Consider the following 17,563-nt stretch of genomic DNA (forward strand, 5'->3'; position numbering starts at 1 on the left):
CTCACCAGTATCATCACTCCTTAAATATCTTGTTTTTTTGCTTCACTGTAGTTTCACATCAATTCCTTCAATCCGAAACAACTGTAACTATTTTCATATATATATATATATGTGTGTGTGTGTGTGTGTGTGTGTGTGTGTGTGTATACATATTTAGAGTTTTGGAATTAGGGATCAACTTATTCCAACTTCCTCATTTTAGAAATGAGACATCTGATAACTAAGAAGTGTCAGTGCATTGCCTAGATTTCACTGTTTAATCCCTGGAAAGTCTAAATCAGAGCCCAGGCCTCCCATCTAAATCAGTGATATTTTTTCTGCTACACCCCACTTAGTTCTATTTAGAATGGCTGTCAATATCCTCCCTCTATAGGAGAAGGCAATGGCACCCCACTCCAGTACTCTTGCCTGGAAAATCCCATGGACGGAAGAGCCTGGTAGGCTGCGGTCCATGGGGTCGCTAAGAGTCGGACACGACTAAGCAACTTCACTTTCACTTTTCACTTTCATGCATTGGAGAAGGAAATGGCAACCCACTCCAGTGTTCTTGCCTGGAGAATCCCAGGGACGGGGGAGCCTGGTGGGCTGCCGTCTATGGGGTCGCACAGAGTTGGACACGACTGAAGTGACTTAGCAGCAGCATAGATAGCCCATCAACTAAACAAATATGTACAACCTTTGTGTCCTCTTGAAATGCTAGTCAGTCTTTCCAGTTGGCACAATCTCAGCAACTCTTAAGGGCTCCTCATACCCTCCACCAGCTAACAAAATATTTCTCTAGCCCTATGTTTTCAACGTTATTGTGATGTGTTTATCAAATCATGAGCTGACTTGGGTTGTTTGTCCTCTTTGGTTATTATGAATAGTGTTCCTCTTAATATTTGTGTACAAGCCTTTGAGTGACCAGTCTTTTCAGTTCTGTTAGATATATACCTAGGATTAAAGTTACTGAGTAGTTTATCTATGTTTAACCATCTTCCAAAATGGCTGCACCAGTTTACAGTCTCATGAGTTAATGTGTAGGAATTTGCATCATTCCACATCCTTCTTTATTTCTGAACAATAAAAAAAGTTTATTTACAAAATAAAAACAAGTTTATTTACAAGACTTGAATTGTCTGATTCAAACATTTTAGAGAAAAATGGGATGAAATTCTTTTCTTTATAAAGACAGTATAGCCAAAATTGTTTTAAATTCCAGGTTTTTGCAAGAAAGTGGAATATATCTATTAAAATCTTTTGACTCAATAGAGTTAAAAACCTATTAAGTCTAGAAAAACTTTTCTTTCTTTCTTTTTTTTTTTTTTACTGAAATATGTATCGATTTTTCCCACTTCTAGTTCCAGGTGCTGTTCTTACTGAATCCATCCAAGGAAGTACCTTTGAAGAGAAGATATTCCTTCAATGGCGAGAACCAATTCAAACCTATGGTGTCATCACTCTATATGAGGTAAGATATACTGTTGTTAGTAATTTAATTTTTACTATAATTTGTATGATTGCTCACTTATCTAGTATTTAAAAATACATAGTGGCATCATGTCTTTTAAGAAGTTGAATGCTTTCACTAGTTATAATGGTTACTGAATAGAAGCAAAATAATTAAAGATGGGTTTTCAAATTATGAATAATCTCAGGATGTATACTCACAATGATTTAGATGTGTCCAGATTACCTGTTATTGTATGTAAAGCCACAACATGGCATAGTTTAAAAATCACTTTTTTTTTGCCTTTTTTTGCCACTTTATTTTTTTAATTGAAGGATAATTGCTTTACAGAATTTTGTGGTTTTCTGTCAGACGTCAATACTGCTACTGCTAAGTCACTTCAGTCGTGTCCAATTGAAGACCCCATAGACGGCAGCCCACCAGGCTCCGCCGTCCCTGGGATTCTCCAGGCAAGAACACTGGAGTGGGTTGCCATTTCCTTCTCCAATGCATGAAAGTGAAAAGTGAAAGTGAAGTCGCTCAATCATGTCCAACTCTTAGCGACCCCATGGACTGCAGCCTACCAGGCTCCTCAGCCCATGGGATTCTCCAGGCAAGAGTGCTGGAGTGGGGTGCCATTGCCTTCTCCGGTCAGACATCAATAGGTATATACATAATGTATAATCATCCATAGGTACACCCATGTCTACTCCTCCCAAACCCCCTCCCTACTCCACCCTTCTAGATTGTCACAGGGTCCCTGTTTGAGTTCCCTGAGTCAAACAGCAAATTCCCATTGGGAGACCCTGATGCTGGGAAAGATTGAGGGCAGGAGGAGAAGGGGATGACAGAGGATGAGATGGTTGGATGGAATCACCGACACAATGGACATGGGTTTGGGTGGACTCCGGGAGCTGGTGATGGACAGGGAGGCCTGGCGTACTGCGCTTCATGGAGTCGCAAAGAGTTGGACATGACTGAGCGACTAAACTGAACTCATCCATTTTACATATGATAATGTAAGTTTCCATGTTACTCTCTCCATCCATCTCACCCTCTTCCTCCTGCCCTCCCTAAAATCACCTTCATTAAAAACACTGTGTTCTGTAGTACATATTAGTTTGGGCTTCCCAGATGACGCTAGTTGTGAAGAACTGCCTGCCAATACAGGAGATGAAAGAGACGCGGGTTTGATCACTGGGTCAGGAAGATTTCCCTGAAGGAGGAAATGGCAGCCCACTCCAATATTTTTGCCTTGAGAAATCCCATGGACAGACGAGCCTGGTGGGCTATAGTCAATAGGGTCACAAAGAGTGAGACACGACTGAAGCAACTTAGCAGGCATGTGCAGTATATACATTATTTAGGAGGCAACCACGGCATCCTGTCCTTACCAGCTCTAAACTCCTTTGAAAGTGAAAGTGAAGTTGCTCAGTTGTGTCCAACTCTTTGCAGCCCCCTGGACTGTAGCCCACCAGGCTCCTCCTTCCATGGAATTTTCTAGGCAAGAGTACTGGAGTGGGCTGCCATTTCCTTCTCCAAAGGATCTTCCCCACCCAGGGATCGAACCCAGGTCTCCTGCTTTGTGGACAGACGCTTTACTGTCTGAGCCACCAGGGAATTCCTAAACTCCTTATAGAACCCTGATGATCCAATTAGCAGAGTCTCTAGACATTGTCTTGGGTTAGGAACAGAATAATGTCTCTTGGTTTCTTAGCATTAACAGAACACCTGTAGAGTTCTGTGACATAGTTTTGTCTATTGATAGCAGAGCAGAACCTGATGACTTGTTCAGGGGGAAAAAATGACAGCCCTAGCGGGGTGGCAGTCATCATCACATCTGTATGAGCGTGATTTCACTCTGCCTATTGTCATAGAAACAAGCAGGTGCATTTTTTTTCAAGCTAGCACTTATATGAATGCAAATTCAACAAAATTATATGTTGTTAGGTTTCTGAAATTTGCAGCCTTTCTTCCCACGGGACCTTTACCTGAATACCTTTCAAAGCTACTGACAAAGCTGGGAAAGATTCACTGTCAGACAGTCATCACTGGTGACCCGTCTCCCTGACCCAACTAGCTTCACAGCTATGCTTCCTTGTACCTTTGGAAAATTGGTATTGAAATGCAAAAAACAAAACAAAACAAAAAAAAAAATGTTGTTCATTGAAAGCTAAACAAAGTAAGAGGAAAGGAAAAAAGTTGATTTTCGTGTGAAATGATTGACACTTTCCTAGGCTGCTTCATGGTAAAAGAATAGAGTGTTATGAAAATTCATGCCTCTGCTTTTGTAGAGTTGTTTTTTACAATCAAGTCAAACAGGTTCTTTTTTAACTCAGTGATCAGAACCTTTTAGTTAATACTTTTGGCCCCATGACCACTTTTTAGTTCTGCCTTCTAGATTCTTACCTTAGGATAACAGAATATTTTGCTTAAAAATATACAATCTTTGAAATCAGTGTTAAGTTCCAAGAAATCAGTCCACTTGTCCTGAAAGCCACATGTTGATATCTAGGCAGACAGAAAATAAAGATAATATTCTATTTTTCTGATTCCATGGAGCATAATCTTTGTATAAGAAGGAAATTTTATGCAAAAACAATAGGAATCATAATTCAGAAGCAGAACCCATTAATCTCTCTGACTTAACAGCAAAGATGTCCCAATTGACACTGATCTAAATGCTACTACAAAAGGGCTGTGTGAATGTGTCATAAAGTGAAGTGAAAGTTGCCCAATCATGTCTAACTCTTTGCAAGTATACAATCCATGGTATTCTCTAGGCCAGAACACTGGAGTGGGTAGCCTTTTCCCTTCTTCAGGGGATCTTCCCAACCCAGGGATTGAACCCAGGTCTCCTGCATTGCAGGTGGATTCTTTACCAGCTAAGCCACAAGGGAAGCCCACTGTGTCATAAACCAGGTCTTAAAACTCAACTATAGGTAAGAAGAGGGCTTCCCAGGTGGCACAGTTGGTAAAGAATCTGCTTGCAATTCAGAAGACACAAGAGATGCAGGTTGATCCCTGGGTCAGGAATATCCCTTGGAGGAGAGCATGGCTATCCACTCCAGTATTATTACCTGAGAAATTCCATGGCCAGAGGAGCCTGACAGGCTCTAGGCCATGGGGTCACAAAGAGTTGGACATGACTGAGCAACTAAGCATAATACAGTATCAAAATGCAAACACCGCATATCGAGCCTGGTTAAGGAAGTTTATCAGTTAGTAAGGGCTTCCCTGATAGCTCAGTTGACAAAGAATCTGCCTGCAATGCAGGAGACATGGGTTCAATCCCTGGGTTGGGAAGATCCCCTGGAGAAGGGAAAGGCTACCCACTCCAGTATTCTGGCCTGGAGAATTCCATGGACTATACAGTCCATGGGGTTGCAAAGAGTCAGACATGACTAAGTGACTTTCACTTTTCCCCAATGCACAGGGATACATGTCCCAGTATTTTCATTGTCCCCACTAACTGTATATGGCCTCCAGGCTGTTGGTCGTGAGAGTAACACATCAACAAGCATTAAAAAAAAAAAAGAAACCACTTAGTATGTATAAGATGTTGGAAGAGGACAAACTATATAAGATCTCTCCCTCCTCTTTTAGAAGTAAGCAGTCCTGTCAGCAACTAAGTATAGAAAAGAATAAAATGAGAACCATGTATTGCTTCCATGCAGCAGTGCGTGCAAGATTGTCAGGCGCATAGTAAAGAACAGTCTGGGCTCGTCAGCTGATTGGGGACATAGACAGACGGAGCATTGAAAATCCCTCAAAACCCCCAGCCTGGAGAGCTGGGCTCAGTAAGCCAGTGTCCCCTCAAAGGAAGAGAGTCAAAGTGTTAGTTGCTCAGTCATGTCTGACTCTGTGACCGCATGGACTGTAGCCTCTGTCCCTGGGATTCTCCAGGCAAGAATACTGGAGTGGGTTGCCATTTCCTTCTCCACAGGATCTTCCCAACCCAGGGATTGAACTCAGGACTCCCGCAATGCAGGCAGATTCTTTACTGTCCAAACCACCAGGGAAGCCCAATGAGACAGATCAAAGGGTCGAGAGAAGGAGAATTGAGGGGCCTGTTTGGCATCAGTGTTCCAGGCCTCCTGTGGTATCATCCCGGTTGATAGTCATTACTGCTCCTGCCATGATTTTCAACTGGAATGGAAGGAGCTGTGTGTATGGAATTTTCTTTTCCCTGTGAACCTTCTGATCCATCACACCTGCTTCTGCTGATACCTTCTTTCCTCCTAACACCTTCCCCTCATTCTCCTTCTAAGGCACTTCTGCTGATCTTTCCTACATTTCAGTCAAATTTTGAACTTTTCCCTGAAGTATCCTAGGTTCTTGTGTCCCCTGGAATCAGATTTAATTGTTGCTTCCTCTGATTGCTTATGCATGCATTGAAGGACCTAGTTAAGGCTGGCTGGCATTGCAGCCATGATCAGAGATGGTGTGTTATCCTGTTTTCACTCTCTAGGATTTGAGACTTAGTCATGAGAGGGGAAGAGGATGCTGGAGTCCCTCAAGCACCAACCTGCCAATCAGAAATCACCCAGTGTGTGCTCATTCCATCTCACCTAGTTGATCCCACGTGTGTGGTCTGCATGTCAGTTTGTTTTCAGCATTGGCTTTGTATCAAGTCCCTGGGTTCACCCTGGGACGTCAGGGTTCTTTGTCAATGGAGGTGTTGTTAGAATCGACTTGGCCTTCAGCCAGAGAAATGTCCAGGTGTGAGCTGAGACCTGGACTTCCCTCCTGGGAGTCCCTGCTGGTCATCCACAGCCTGGTAGTTGCTAGGCACTTCCCAGACATGCTGAATGAGCAAATGAAAAAATAAATACCAAAAAGGCACATTACACTTGGGTATGAGCATGGAGCTGGGTGCCCTTCAGACATACCACTCAGGAGGAGAGGCGCTTACTGACCATCATCAGCTCCTCACAGGCCGTGGAGTTCAAAGTCAAGTTCACTCTGTTTCCAAGGAACCTTTTTATCCCTGGAATTCAGACTCCCAGGGCTCTGGATGAGTTTTAGGATGGAGGAGCCTGGTAGGCTGCAGTCCATGGGGTCACGAAGAGTCAGACATGACTGAGCGACTTCACTTTCACTTTTCACTTTCATGCATTGGAGGAAATGGCAACCCACTCCAGTGTTCTTGCTTGGAGAATCCCAGGGACGGGGGAGCCTGGTGGGCTGCTGTCTCTGGGGTCGCACAGAGTCGGACACGACTGAAGTGACTTAGCAGCAGCAGCAGCAGCAGCAGCAGCAGCATGCACTTTCTGACATTTTGTGGCCACTTGGACACAACAGAGTTGCTCTTTAGGGATTTCTTAGATGAGGGAGAGGGTTCGCTATTTTTTATTTTTAAGAGGAGTTTATACACGCATTGTGGTGGCTCACTGGTAATGGATCCACCTGCCAGTGCGGGAGACATGAGTTGATCCCTGGAGGAAAGCATGGCAACCCACTCCAGTATTCTTGACTGGAAGATCCCATGGACAGAGGAGCCTGGCCAGTTACAGTCCATGGGGTCGCAAAGAGTTGGACACGACTTAGCAACTAGACAACAACAATATGTGCATTGTTTTGGGTCAGGGAGAGAGAATTTGTGCTTTTAAATAAATTATTGAGGAGTGTTACTAAAAGAGAGTTAAGAAACCCAGTCTAGCTGATCCTGCAAGGTCATGGCTAGAGGTGAGCCCAAACCCCTCAGCTGTGGTAAAACAGCAAGTGCTCTGATGAAGCCTTTGCTGTTTGCTTTGCCATTGGCACCAGCAGAGCTGACATCCTCCTTGCTGCATTCTGAGTGTGTCTGTGAGCGCACACCTGCTCTCCCCGGGAGTTCTCAGGAGAACGTACACTGAGGGCCAAATATTTACCTATCACAGTGGGATCAAAAAGAATAAGGTATCACTCTTGAGAAAAAAAAGAGACAGTTATATGGAAAGTTCGAATTCCTTTGTCGTGTTTAATCATGATTGCAGACCACAAAGAGCTCTTAGCGCACTCCATGAGTTACTGCCGGATGGATGGTGGGGACACCGTCACAACTGCCAGGGTTTAGCAGATCCAGAGATCCTCAGGGTGGGCTTGGGAAGGACTGATGAATATGAGGAATGCAAGCTCCAGTTCGAGACAGGGTGGACACGTCTTTGGTTTCCATCTTGAACTCCCAGCAGTCTCTTTGAAATCTTTCCCTTCTTGTTGTTATTCAGTCATTAAGTCATGTCGGGCTCTTTGTGACCCCCACAAACTGTAGCCCACCAGATTCCTGTGTCCATGGGATTCTCCAGGCAAGAATACTGGAGTGGTAGTCATTTCCTACTCCAGGGGATCTTCCCAACCCAGGGATCAAACCCACATCTCCGGCATTGCAGGTGGATTCTTTACCACTGAGCCACCAGGGAGGCCAGCGTGTTCCGATTAGGCTGTGTCATAACTTCTGGGTTGCATCTCTCCTGAACCTACCAGATTGCTCCCTCCCCCAAGTCAGTCACCGCATTTGAGTCAAGTGAGACCCCAGCCCAGAGCACTGTGCTTGGCACCCAAGAGACATGCAGTGGAGATGTGAATGAGTGAAGTAATGGACGTGGGGGGAGTGGTTATGTTGTCACAGCTTATATCTGCTTTCTCTGGGGCTCTCAGGGTGGGAGTCAATGTAAGCAGCTAGGTACACAGAGTTGGCATTGAAGTCACTGGACAGGAGCACGAGTGCACTTAGTCTTACTCTTGACTCCGAGGAACCTTGAGAAGGAAACCAGCGAGAGGGTTAACAGCAGATCTGCTACCAGACTCTGATGGTGTCGTGCGCGGCGGTGATTAATACATACAGCAAACATTTTCTTGCCATTGCTTAGTTGATTCAATCTAAATATTCTCTCAGAGAGGTCTCCTTAATTATAATGACATGGTATAAATATAAGAAGAAAGAATGTCAGTTATCACTTGGTATAATAACAGTGTTAGTGTTCATGCACATAAATTATAAGTAACTTTAACCTATTCGAAAGCAAGAAAAGTGCTCAGTTTTGCAATTTAAAACTTTTGAATGTGCTGCATTTAAAAATTATATCATTACAACCAGGAGAAGTTAGTAATCACCCTTAAAATGCACGTTCTTGAGGAGCTGATGAACTACTTAGAGTGAAATTCTTTCAAGCATCATTTGAAAGGGCAAAATTTAAAGACACCTATGTTGTATTTATTTTCACACAATCCAGACTCATCCAGGGTGCTTTGAACTCTGTTATGTGATAAACATCATGAAAACTTCCAGAAATGCACTGAGTCCAAAATGGCAGCTCCTAGTCATTTGGGCATTTTAAGTTTTAGTTAATTCAAATAAAATGACTCACAGACATAGAAGATGAACTTAATGATTACCCAAGGGGGAAAGGGAAGAAGGGATAAATTAGGAGTTTGGGATTAACAGAGTGTAGGCTATGAGCAACCTAGATAGCATATTCAAAAGCAGAGACATGACTTTGCCAACTAAGGTCCGTCTAGTCAAGGCTATGGTTTTTCCAGTAGTCATGTATGGATGTGAGAGTTGGACTGTGAAGAAGGCTGAGCACCGAAGAATTGATGCTTTTGAACTGTGGTGCTGGAGAAGACTCTTGAGAGTCCCTTGGACTGCAAGGAGATCCAACCAGTCCATTCTGAAGGAGATCAGCCCTGGGATTTCTTTGGAAGGAATGATGCTAAAGCTGAAACTCCAGTACTTCGGCCACTTCATGCGAAGAGTTGACTCATTGGAAAAGACTTTGATGCTGGGAGGGATTGAGGGCAGGAGAAGAAGGCGACGACAGAGGATGAGATGGTTGGATGGCATCACTGACTCGATGGAGGCGAGTCTGAGTGAACTCCAGGAGTTGGTGATGGACAGGGATGCCTGGCGTGCTGAGATTCATGGGGTCGCAAAGAGTCAGACACGACTGAGCAACTGAACTGAACTGAACTGAACTGAGGCTCCCTGGATGGCTCAGTGGTAAAGAATCCATCTGCCAATGCAGGAGACATGGGTTCGATCCTTGAGTCAGGAAGATTCCTTGGAGAAGGAAATGGCAACCCACTCCAGTATTCTTGCCTGTGAAATCCCATGGACAGAGGAGCCTGGTGGGCTATAGTCCATGGGCTTGTAGAGTCAGACACGACTGAGCACATATCCACCTTGTTGTTGTTTAGTTGCTAAGTTGTCTACATCAACTCTGCTTCATTTTTTTTAAGGATTTTTTCAAATAGTAATAAAATGAAATAAAATGTTCAGCTTCTCAGTCTCACCAGCCATGTTCCTTGTGCTCCACTTGTGGTTAGGGGCCACCGCGCTGAATAGTGCAGAATAGAACCTTCCCATCCTGACTGTCCTATTGGACAGCTTTGCTCTAAAGAAGAAAATAAATAGGCCACATCATAGACACCACAGTCAAAACATCAAGAGCTGCTGACGAGCATCTAGGATTGATTTTTGGAGCAGATATCTTTGCCCACATGGAGTAGAATGCTTAAAAGTACCCTTATTCCCAGTAGACAGTAATCTCTTCAGTGCAAAACCAGACTCTGGCCCCTGGGTGAGAGATGAGGCCATCTCCTTGTTGGGTCTTATCTCTTTGAGTTGGTTGCCTATTTTGTTATTTTGTTTTAAGCCATCTATAATGTAGTTTTCCAAGATGACATTTTGAAAGCAAACAACTTCAAGGGATTAGCTTAAACATGAGCTCATTCTGTCTATAAAAGTAATAACTCGTAACAGTTTTGGCCGAGTTCCTGTGCCCGTTCACTGGCTCTAGGATTCGAAGAGTCCAAGGGAACAGGAGAGCTTATCATCAAGCTTCTGACAGTGCATGCATCACGGGGGTTTATTGGATAAAGACGCCATCTTGGTCCATCTGCCCAGACACTTCATCCCATTTTTATTCTCTTACAGATCACGTACAAAGCAGTCAGTTCCTTTGACCCAGAAATAGATCTATCCAATCAAAGTGGAAGAGTTTCAAAACTGGGAAATGAAACCCACTTCCTGTTTTTCGGACTGTATCCAGGAACCACGTACTCCTTCACCATCCGAGCCAGCACAGCTAAGGGCTTTGGACCCCCGGCAACAAATCAGTTCACCACCAAAATATCAGGTATCATGCATTCATGAGCTTTGTGTTTTATCAGAAGTAGCCTTTGAGTACTATCTCATTCCCGTTGTCAAGTGTGGAAAGCTCACCCAAATGTACATGTAAATTCATATCTGGGAATGTATGAAAATCAGACTCATGAAATTCGGTGAAATGCTACAAATATTTACCAGTCAGGAGCTTCAGATCGTCATCCTGGTCAGGAAATAGGCACTGATTCAAGAGTGTGTATTGGAGAACTTTAATGTGAGCAGAAGATCCTGTTCTGAGGACCCTCTGCCCTCTTCCATCCCAAGTTCCCAGAGCAGCTGGGTTGGGAAAATGTCTGTAAGGAGATCGATCTCTCATGATGAAATGCTCAGCAGAAAGGCAGCTTTACGTGGAGTCCCTTCCTGAGGGCTCAGCCTTCCCTGGATCTTCACCATTAGTGGTTTCACAACCAGAAAAGAGAGGTGTCTACGGGCAGTGGGGAGCAGGGGGAGCCAGGCACTTATATCCGCCAGCTCTTTTCTTGTAGAGACTCAATTATGCCACCCAACAAAAGACGTAACTTGGGAAATATTTCTGGGCATGTGCGACTGTGCAGAAAATGTCTTTGAGCTTCAGACTAGAGGAAATGGAGTTACCATCTGGTGTGGGAAATGCAGCAGCCATAAGCACAGTTCCAGGAACATTTTTCTCTTCCATTTTCCCCCTTTGGATCCAAATGCAGAAGTATTTGAGTTTGGGCTGTGACTGATTGTGGGTTAGAAGAGCAGGGTGGGGGTGAGGGAGGTCACTTCTCATCAGTCAGGGTTAGCCAAGTGATAGCCTGATTTTCATGTCTGCTGTCCCTCATCCCTAGTTTTGTGAAAGGTTTTACGTTTTCCTTTAGAACTAAAGGGAGGAAGATAAACTCAAGTACTGTAAGCATTCTATTAGGTTTTGAGAGAGGAGGGAGGTTTGGAATTTTGATTTTAAGCAGGTATAGCTTAAGGGATAACTTTGCATTGTGTAAGAGTTAATTTATGAGTACAAACTTAACTTGAAGTTTAATAGGCACTTGACAGTTGATAGAAAGTTTTAGCTCATAAAAGCAATGTAGAGAATTGTAAAAGAGGAAGAATACTTGGGAGGTTGGGAAAATGACATTAAGTGGTACAGATGGGTGAGTAGAAAGACCACTGGGCATGGAATCAGAAAATTTGAATCCTAGCTATAATTTTCCCAAGTACTTCTTCTCTAACCTTGATCAAGTGAATTTACCCTGCATGTAAATCAAAATGGTATTAATCTGGTGTATGAATTTATCACGGAGATTTAAAGAGGTCATGTGTGCCAATGTACATAGCTTCACATCCCCCTTTTGGGGGTAACTTCTCCCCATGGAAATCCTATTTCCAAGGTTATTATTTTTAAGAGGCTACTCTTCTAGAAACTAATTCATTTTTCCCATTTGTGTCAGACAAAAGTTCTGGTTAGCATGAGTCTGATCACTCTTAGCTCATCAAGTTCTGCAGCTCTGTCCCAAAGCAGAGCCAGTTAACATCTTAGTTATGCTGGAAAGGTTCATTAGCAGTAAATATTTGATTTTTATAGTTCAAAAAAATTTTTATAGTTTATGGACCCCCATTTTCTACTTTCATGGACCTCCAAGAATTACTGTCTATACAAAATGTGATTTCTGTGTCATGAATTGAAGTTCATTTTTAGTAGAATTTGAGCTAATTTTAGTGCTGAGAAAATCCAATAAATGGACCTGAGCTGTAATCCATGTCTTTTACATAAAAGCTTTTTATATGTAAGAGATTTTAGAAACTGTATTTGCAAAAAAAATTATCTTTAATGTTCTCATCAGGTACGTAGACCTGAGGGTCTTAAAAAGGCCATGCGCCCCCAGCCCCAGCATCACAGCCTTCATGAAGTGATGTCTCGTGTCCACAGTGATCACAAAATTATTCAAGAGCTCCATTATCTTCTCATAATTAGACTTAATCTAGAAAACAAAGAATGCCCAGAAATGGCCTTGGAAATAGGATCTGTGCTGAGAAGAGATTGAACGTTTATAGAATTATATTTGCCCCACTCTCTTTGTCTGTTATCCCTTTGAGTTCCCGTAATAACCCTACAGGATAATTTCTCCTGTTTTAAAAGATGAGTAACCTAAAGCTTCAGAGATAATAATTGTCCCCGAGCTTTTATGCTGGTCGAAACAAAATGCAGCAGAAAGTCAAACCCAAGCCTTTCTTACTTCAACTCAGTATCTTTCTCTCAGTCGTACTTTCCAGAAGAGCCCACACGTCCAGCAAGGCCCTCTGACTCCTAAGGACCTCTTCAAATCTCCAATGAACCTTTGGGACACAGAAACCTTGCCTTAGATGGGAGGACTGAAATGATCAGTTTTATGATCTTAGCAATTATTTCTTAAATTTACATTTAATTTTTTGAGAAAAACATATGTACATAAAAACACACAAATTAAACTTATTTTACAGTTTGTAATATAATTACAATGAGGTGCATGAATGTATGGGTGTAATGGCTACATCCATCAAGGGAGAGCCCAAATCAATGAACAGAGTATTACCAACACCTCCTAAGTCCGCTCATGACCCCTCCCAGGTTAAACTCAAGACCAAAGTCAACACATGCTGATTGTAACAATTGTCCCTCGTGTTAGGGGCTGGGCAGATGCATAAGGCTGTTCATGGCAATTTATTAACAGACCAAGTGTGCTGTGTTCTTAGTGCTCATTGTAAATGAAAGTAGGAAGAAAAGCAAACCAGAAATCATTGGTCTCCCACCTCCTGCATCTTCTCCAGCACCCTCCATGCCGGCTTATGAACTGGAGACGCCCTTGAATCAGACAGACAACACAGTGACGGTCCTGCTGAAGCCTGCACACAGTCGAGGTGCACCTGTCAGGTATGGAGCCGAGAAGGGGTTGTTTTAGGTGAAAACCCAAATCAGATGGGTTCATTTCTCCCACGTGCCTTCAAGGGATTTGCCGCAGACCTCAGTCAGCATGTAAAACCGTGTCCTTATGAGTTCTAATTAAAACAAAGGACTGAGGGGAAACAAAGGATACAAATTTACTATTTGTATCCATCATGGAAATCTATAATCCTTTGATGTGAGTGATTAAGTGTTGTGTAAGAAGTTTGATTCTGATGCACATGGTTGTTCTTTGAAGTTAAGGAACAAAAACCCCAGTCTGTTCAGAGGTGGCTTTCCTCCTAAAAGGTAATTGCTCTCTGCAGTTTAGTTACCCATGGGCAGATGGTATCAGTGTCCTGAGCTGTATTCCTTAAATAGACATTGTGAGTTATTTTTGTCTATTTGTTTTGTTTACATGGAGTTTTAAATCTTTAATCTTTAGTAAACCGACTAATCTTTCCATTGAATGTGTACTATATAACTATACTCTTTTAAAGAAACAGGTAATTGGAAAGACAATTGTGAAGTCTTTATTTGAACAGATTTAGGTTTATTACCACCATGTAGACCCCATTTCTCATTAAATGATGATTTATATAGCCAATAAATTACAAATTATAACTTTTACAGTGAATGAATAAAATAAATGTATTCTTCTTAGGACGGAGCAAAGGAATGCCTGAATAACTCTTGAATATGAACTTGTCATAAGCTCAATAATTTATATAAATGAAATTTCTAGTCATTTCAGAAGTATTCCGATATTTTGTGCTATCAGAATCGCTTCCCTTTAAAATAATCTATTCCTTTGAATAGCATTCTCCAAGGAAACATTTACATTCACAAATAAGGCTGTGTGGGGTTCATTTCCCTGTGCCTTTTGTAGACTTTTATTTCATTAACTTTCTGAAACCTGGCCTTCTTTGATCACGTTTTCTCTACAGTATCAAAGAGTGAGTCACTGAACTTCCTTCTGCCTGATAAGATATATAAGTTTCAGTTCACAGGCTCAAGATGAAAAACAGACAAGAATTAGTTGATAGATCAAATTAGGGTAGAAACAGACATTTTTATTTGAAAACCCTACAAAATGGCAAGAGACAATTTTTAAATTACTCTGCTTTCTCAACGTAGTAGCCCCTGTAAGGGATTTTGGATGGCCATTCATTGGTGCAGTGAGTGAGAATGCTCTGAAATATGTAAAAGCTCTCTTCCAGGTGTAAGAATTATTTCTGCAAGAAAAGCAACACCACTGACACTACCTATGCCCTTGGAGTTGGTATGTGTGGTGCTGAGGGGTTGCACAAACTGAATGACCCAGACTCACCCTCATTAGATGTCTGTCCAAGACCCAAGCGTACCTGTAACCACAAGTCAGACTTTGTTCACTCCAGAACGCTGAATTATTATTAAAGGAAAATGCACTCTCCAGCCATGGCCTTTAGAACATTGTTTTTCTCTGACCAATTTAAGAGCTGCCCAGAGTCAGCAATAACAAACCACGAGGACAGGAATCAGGGTTGTGTCAAAAGGCCTCGTGATGACGTGAGAGGGTGGAGGTCATTTACTTTGAGAGCCTCCAAACTGAAGGAGGCTGAAATCCTAACCATTTCTCCCACATTCTGTTCTATTCTTATAAAAACTCCGTCACACTTTTTCGGTTCTTTTTGCTTCTTTCCTCCTAACCTTTTCAGCTGGATTGTCATCTGTATCTTTGTGTAGGTCTTTCCAAGTCTTAAGTTTTCCAGTAACATTTCTTTGGGCAATCCATGTTAGTCCTCTCCCCAGAACTCCTTTTCTTGTCTTTCAAATTTGTCAATTGTGTCCCAAATGACTATTCATGTTTTCCGCCATCTGCCTTGCTAAGACATGATTTTGTTCTTTTCCTTTACATCTTGGGCTTCCCTGTGGCTCCAATGGTAAAGAATCTGCCTGCAGTGTGGGAAACCTAGGTTCAATTCATGGGTTGAGAAGGTCCCCTGGAGAAGGGAATGGCAACCCACTCCAGTATCTTGTCTGGGAAATCCCATGGACAAAGGGGCCTGGTGGGCAGCAGTCCATGGGGTCAAAAAGAGTCAGACATGACTGAACTACTAACACTTTCACATTTGTTTTTAGGGATTCTGGAGCTTTACTAGTTAATTGGAGACACCCGTGGGCTTTTTATTTCTGTCTATAAAAATACAAATTCAGATGCTGATCAGGGTGTCCAAAATGCAGGTGCCCTATCATTTCATCAGGCCCAGCTCTAACTCTGAGAAGATTTCAGTTTATATTGTCATATGCTCTTCCACACCTGTCATACCGCCTGATTTTCTAGGTTCAGCACTGTTTCGCTTTTATGAAACATCATCTTGTTATTGGCTAACCATTCCTGGAACTGGCTAGGGTAACTTTGCATTCTACCTGTATTATGCGTTCTTTCACAATGTTAGCAACTTGAAATGAACAAATTTACTATTTGTATCCATCATGGAAATCTATATTGCTAGAATAGAGATCAATTCTTGTGGCAAACTCTTACATATCATTATAAAGAAATCCACTACAGATGCTACCATTACTGGAAGGATGCTTGTCTTAAATGGGAAAATTTTATTGGCACAAGTTTGAGAAAGGAAATTATCTCAGACTCACCTGTCAAAAAGATGTTTTTTGCAGAAAAATGAATATTCTCTTCAAGGGATTCATTATTATAGTGCAGCATAATGGGACTGATTATCTATTGAGTAGATAGAAGCCCAATATATCTAGAAAGACTAGTTTGGAAAAAAATTGTCTATAATACTCTCAATCTAAATGGGTTATATGAAAATTTTCAATTTCATTTAATGTTTAGAGAAATAAGAACTCTGATTAGGGAATCAGAGGGACCTAAAATATAAAGCCATAATGTAGATTGAAACATTTGAACACATCTGGAAATTTGCAAAATGCACATGTAATCAAACTGCAATACAAGAAAGCTTTTCCCAAATGGTAAGATAAATATGAGAAGAGGAAATGGAAGTGAACATCTGTTAGCTTTCCTGGATTTTGCGCAGTATTATGTGTTCAAAAGTACTGTCATTGTGTGATTGCAAAGAACCCATTCTTTCGATTGATTTGATTTTTCTTTAATCCATATTCATTGGTGTTGAAAATTTAGTCATACTTCACTGAGGCACTTCACTAAGTGAGGTGGTTGTATATTGATTCCACTACAGACACTCAACTTGCTTAATGCAGATTCTTGAAATTGCACTAAACTCTCAGTGTAAGTGATTGTTGTCTTTTTATTGATCAACACACCAGCTCTGTCACATAAAATTATTTAAATCCCAAGATGGCCAGGAAGAACACAAAGTCCATCATTCCGGCAGGTAAACAGGCACCCAGGACAGAATTTTAATGTCTGTCCATGGATTCTTTTTTTTTTTTTCCTTTAATAAGACGAGGAGCAGCTTCATTTTCTTTTACTCATTTAGAATCACCTCTACTCTCTCTTCTCCTCTCCACTGTTGATTACATGCAGACACAGTCCAACAGAGAAAAGCCTTATAATCTGGCCGTAAAAGAGCAACTCTAAATAAAGAATGAGTTACACACAAAGTGTTGTGCTTTTCTTGCACTGACAGAAGTTCTGTCTGTGATTTTACTCCCGTGATGTATGTGTTTGTATTATAATCTGCTCTGTGCAGTAACCCTCATTAATGATGTTTTATACCTTCTAATGGGCTGTAGCTTGAGACTCAATCACGTTGTTGTAATTCAAATGACTCTCATTTTTGTTCTTTAGGCATTGTTGCTTTAATTTGTTCATAAATGTTTTGGAGCTCTGTGTCTTCTTAATTAAAACTCAGAGCTTGAATATGTTAACTAATTAAATATTTTGATATTCATTTCAGTGAAATGTTCAAAGATTACCAAATCATTCTTTGATTCATTCATTCAGGAGAAACTATTGAGTGGGGAAAACATCTATTACAGTTGTGAGTCTGCAGGGAGAAAGGGAAGGAGGGCAGAAATCACATCAGCAACCAGGACATTAACACTGAGGCTGAACTGTGTGAATGTAATTTTAATTCATGGCAGCAACTTTGTTCCTCTACTAAAGAGAAAG

General features: G+C 41.7%; 1 protein-coding gene across 4 annotated transcripts in view; it reads left to right on the forward strand.

Annotated features, from left to right (window-relative positions):
- The window catches only part of PTPRM (protein tyrosine phosphatase receptor type M), a 657,213-nt gene that overhangs the window by 382,518 nt on the left and 257,132 nt on the right, over window positions 1-17,563 (forward strand). For all 4 annotated transcript variants that reach the window (XM_069568623.1, XM_069568625.1, XM_069568624.1 and 1 more), the window contains exons 9-11: window positions 1,341-1,450; window positions 10,347-10,548; window positions 13,347-13,449. In XM_069568623.1, coding sequence (XP_069424724.1) covers window positions 1,341-1,450; window positions 10,347-10,548; window positions 13,347-13,449 — 415 coding nt within the window. The remainder of the gene's footprint in view (window positions 1-1,340; window positions 1,451-10,346; window positions 10,549-13,346; window positions 13,450-17,563) is intronic.

Source organism: Ovis canadensis, chromosome 23 (assembly GCF_042477335.2).
Source record: "Ovis canadensis isolate MfBH-ARS-UI-01 breed Bighorn chromosome 23, ARS-UI_OviCan_v2, whole genome shotgun sequence".
In the NCBI taxonomy this organism is placed as follows: Eukaryota; Metazoa; Chordata; class Mammalia; order Artiodactyla; family Bovidae; genus Ovis; species Ovis canadensis.